Raw genomic sequence first — 4,890 nt, forward strand, 5'->3', positions numbered from 1 at the left:
AGAGAGAGAGAGAGAGAGAGAGAGAGAGAGTGGTAGTTTGGCACATGTAGAAACGTGAGCTTGATTCTCGCTCGGGAGTTCCTGTCTTTTATGATCGAGTACAACCAAACTTGCTTCAACGGCCGCCTATCCAAGGCAATCCTCGGTGCAAACAACCATTCCCACCCCCACCCCCTACTTGCTCCTGTCTTTTTTTCTGTTAAAATGACTCTGAAAAAGAAGTCCACTTTTCAAAAACAACGTTTTCTCCTCAATAATGGGTGGCTCTCATAGCAATTATTATTTTGACAGTACCTCCGCCTGTCAGCTGGAAAATTGTATCCCTCTCAAGTCTTTGAAGGTCTCTGCTAGTTGGGACGCAGTACCCAGCCTCATAAATAACCTAAAATGTGTCGATGGGGGTCTAACACATTAACAATAAAAAGTCAATTTCAAGAAGGTAGCTTCAGGTGAGGTTTTTGTTCAAAAGACACAACAGTGAACAATAATTATAGTAGAACCCTATGGTTTTGACTTACCCTCTGTGCTGCCAACAAATGGGCCAATGATCCTTTCTGAAAAAATAAAGATATGCAACGTTTTCTTCTTTTCTTATGAATACACGCACATTACAAATCGGGCAGTGCATAACTTTTTGCTTCATGACAGACGATATTAGCGGCATCTATGATACAGCTTTGCCTTGACGGTAGACTTTGAGGAAATAGATTGCTCAACTTTCAAAATGTTTGGCAGTTTCACACTTATGGTAGGTAAATTCTGTATTTCGATTCTGGACCTAGTGGTACCTAACGTCCTACTTCTTCTACTAATCGAATGTGCGTTGATATGGGCGTAAAGACATCTACATGTCACAGCGATTTTCAGAGACCAATTAATGATCTTTAACTCACGCGTCGTTCACAAAAGACCTACGAGAATTATTTTTTTTGCTATCCAAGAAAACACAAAGTGCTCGACCTCATAAAACGGAACGGGCAATAAAGCTTCAGCAAAGCTATCTTCTACTTCTATTGCTGAGTTCCAGTGCAGTACCCCTGTGCCATATCTCAGTATACATCACGAGCGTTTGGTAAACATACGGCGCCGGTTTTCTAAGCCAAAGAAGAGAAGCAGAGAGTCAAAGAGTATACTCCAAAAAACAACGTAATGTCATCTTCAATAAACTCATTCTTGTATCACCCTAAATTGTGCGTGTATCACTCAAAAGTGAACAGTTAAACTGATACGAAATTAAACAAACCTAAAGTTTTATTAGATCTATCAGAATCCAACAAATTTGTCTGTTTCTATTTGTCTCTGTTGTACAATGTTTCTAGCTGTAAAAAATAAATACATAACAAGAACAAGAAATATGATTTTTCTAAAATAGCTGTTACATAGTAGAGCACTTGGGTGGATGATTGGAGGGATCCATTGTTTAGGTCCTACTTCTATTTGTTCTCTGTTGGTTTTGTCTGTCTTACTTCTTCACTGCACTATAAGGTCTGTATTGTGTCCATGTCTTTTTCTTTACTCAAACTCAAAGAGCATTTTACTACTTTGAAACAGAATAGCGTACACAAACACACACACACACACACACACACACACATACACACACATACACACACATACACACACACACACATACACACACACACACATACACACACACACATACACACACACATACACACACACACACATACACACACACACACACACACACACACACACACACACACACACATACACACACACGGACTCAGAGAGAGAGAGAGAGAGAGGGAGAGAGAGAGAGAGAGAGAGAGAGAGAGAGAGAGAGAGGGGGGGGGAACATAAACTGCACTTTGAGTGCCTGTCACATATTTTAAAGAAATAAAAGCCCTAAACAATACCGATATAGAATGATAAAAAAAAACAAATCAACAAAAAAACACGTTTCCCCCCCCCCCCCATGCGTGACTGACCAGGTGATCCATATCTCCGCCATTTAGATCCACTTCTCCCTCTCCCATCGGTGCCAGGACCTGGATGTTGAGTAGTGGAGGAGAGGACGTAAGTGAGTGAGTGAGTGAGGGAGGGAGTGAGGGAGTGAGGGAGGGAGTGAATTAGAGGAGATAGCATAGCAGAGCATGATATAGCATACCACATTATACAAGTACCATAGCATAATTATCATACCATACCAAACTATACCATACCGTACCATAACTTACCATACCATACCATACCATATCATATCATGCCACATCATATCATGCCATACCATACTAAAGTGATGTCATTTCAGAGATCGATGGTTCAATATCTACGAGGACGGGTCAACAGACTTAACTGTCAGATCATCGACTAGCTAATCAATCAAGACGGCCGGCCACACCTCATGACGCCCACCTACCTAACATATGTTGGGATTCTTGGTCAAACACCAAGGCCACTTGTTACATTCGCCCGAGCTGCTTTGAACATATGCGGCTGTCTAAGATATTTGTACCTTTCTGAAAGAATTCTATCTATCTGTCTGTCTATCTATCTATCTATCTATCTATCTATCTATCTATCTATCTATCTATCTATCTATCTCTCTCTCTATCTATCTCTCTTTCTATCTATCTATCTCTCTTTCTATCTCCTTTCATCTCTCTCCATTTCGCTATCTATCTGTCTATCTGTCTATCTATCTATCTATCCATCTATCTCTCTCTCTCTCTCTCTCCCTCTCTCAACACCTCCTCGCTCTTCAAAATGCCACACCAAGTTACTTACACTTCAGGCAATGCTATGTAGCTTGAACAAATGAATTCCTTACTGAGCTGTCAATTTTCAATTTGTGTCACCGGTGTTATGTTAAGTCCTCGCTGTGTGAGATAAAGTCAAAACCGTCCACTCAAGGATGCTTAATCCTTGTGAAGAGATCTCATAAATTACCAGACACAGTTGGATAGCTCGCTTTTCTTGATTTAGAACCCTTCTTGTATAGATTTTTGTGGAGAAAGCAATTACTTGTTTGCATCTCATTAGCATACCGAATTCTGTGTGGTAGATCGCGCGCTTAGTTTTTTTTTTCACTACTAACTCAATTTCCCCCAGTTTTGGTGTAAATCGCTGTGAAATTAAAGCCTTCAATTATTCCTGTCGCAAATAAGGGGCGTTAGCTCAGAATGGAACTGGAGGTCCCGAATAAGGGCGCTGACCGTAATAGTTCGGGGCACAAAGGTCACAGGGGTGATTTTTAAACGCCCTTGACAACTGTAACAGAAACTCCTCGGTGGCCGAGTGATTAGGCTCTCGGACTTGGCTCTCGGACTTGGAGCCGTAAGGCCATGGGTTCAAATCCTGACACAGATCTGACGTTGTGTTCTTGGGAAAGACACTTTAAACAAATGTTCCTCACTAATTTTCCCAGGTGTGAATAGGAAACTGGCTATAGACAGCGAAAGATCATGTTAGTTGGTTAGTGTTTGAGCCCGTGCAATCCAAAACTTGTACTGTATTATGCTCCCAGGGAAGCCAAGAATGTTTCTGTGTGTTCTAGGGTCTGCTGGGACAAAATATTAAATGATTGTAAAGCACAATGCTTATGCTGTAGAGCGTGAATATGCGCCATATAATTGCTATTATTATCGAAGTCGGGGAAAACAATATGGAATTAGCACAAGATAGCAATCTGTTCTATACCGTAAAACCTCGGTATAACGTACTGCCTTCGGAACCTCTTAGCCGAAGTGTGTTTTACACGTATAAGCTAACCTGAGTTAAAATACTACACGGATTTCGGGGTGTCAGAAAGTAAACGTTATATCCGATAGTACAAGGCGTGTCAAAAATCATAATAGCAGGTTCAACATCTTAGACCCAAGACTCTTTTCGCTGAATGGTATTGTTAGTTAGACGCAGGTATATCTCCTCTCTGAGGCCTGCAAGTTAATTTGTCGAGTATTTTTAGTTTTTTGAAGTTTGAACTGTTACCCCTTAAAAAATAGAAAGCAGACTTAACACGCGCTATCTTAACCCCTACACAAATCGATCAAAGCCACGTCTTTATAAAGGAATAACTAGATGATTAATGGGCCTGTACATGTTTACGTGCGTGTATTTTATTGGAGTGTAAACGTGTTGTCTGCATGGCTGGAGTATAATGTATGTCACTGCTGTGTAACTTATCAAACAGCTGCTGGTCTAGCTTGATAAACACAAGGCAGCACTCACTTCTTCTGATGAATCTGGTTCTTCGGAATCCAAAGTTTTCAATCTCGGTTCTTCAACAACTGAATCATCCTCAACGAGCTGAAAGGGATACATGTTTAGAAAGAGGAGAGTTTAGTTGTATAAGCAATCAATCAATCAATCAATCATCTAACGAAACAACCACCCACCCACCCACCCAACAAACTAACTAACCAACCAACCAACAAATTCATCCATCGATCCACCCATCCATCCATCCATCCATCCATCCTCCCATCCATTCACCTATCAATCCATCCATCTAACAATGAATGAATAAATCAATTATTCAATTATAATCCCCTATGTAAGTGTGGTCAACACATGGCATGCTATGACGTCATACGCCAAAGACAATTGTAACTTCTCAGAGGGGGTATCTTAACTGGACTTTTACTTGTCGATTTTTACCCACCAAACGTTATGCAGGCTCCCCAATATCCACAATAAGCGAGAAAATGGCCGCTAAAGTTTGGAACTTCCATAGCTTGATTGCACTTGGAAACTACAATATTAATACAATTTAAACTTTCGTGGCCGTTTTCTCTCTTATTAATTTAACCTCTGAGTCTGAGCCTAGGCGACCTCGATCCACATCTCCTTCAATCGAAAATACCTCGAGTTTTTTTTTTTTAATAATGGGGATTTTTTTAAATTTTATTTGTTTAATTTTTAATT

The 4,890-nt window shown here is 40.4% G+C and overlaps 1 protein-coding gene across 2 annotated transcripts in view; it reads right to left on the minus strand.

The window, feature by feature from the left end:
• The window catches only part of LOC101849609, a gene marked incomplete in the record, with an annotated part of 41,365 nt that overhangs the window by 32,708 nt on the left and 3,767 nt on the right, over window positions 1-4,890 (minus strand). For both annotated transcript variants that reach the window (XM_035969327.1, XM_013081598.2), the window contains 3 exon segments: window positions 519-554; window positions 1,953-2,012; window positions 4,195-4,272. In XM_035969327.1, the coding sequence (XP_035825220.1) occupies window positions 519-554; window positions 1,953-2,012; window positions 4,195-4,272 (174 nt within the window).

This window comes from Aplysia californica, unplaced genomic scaffold (genome assembly GCF_000002075.1).
Source record: "Aplysia californica isolate F4 #8 unplaced genomic scaffold, AplCal3.0 scaffold00137, whole genome shotgun sequence".
NCBI classification, from domain to species: Eukaryota; Metazoa; Mollusca; class Gastropoda; order Aplysiida; family Aplysiidae; genus Aplysia; species Aplysia californica.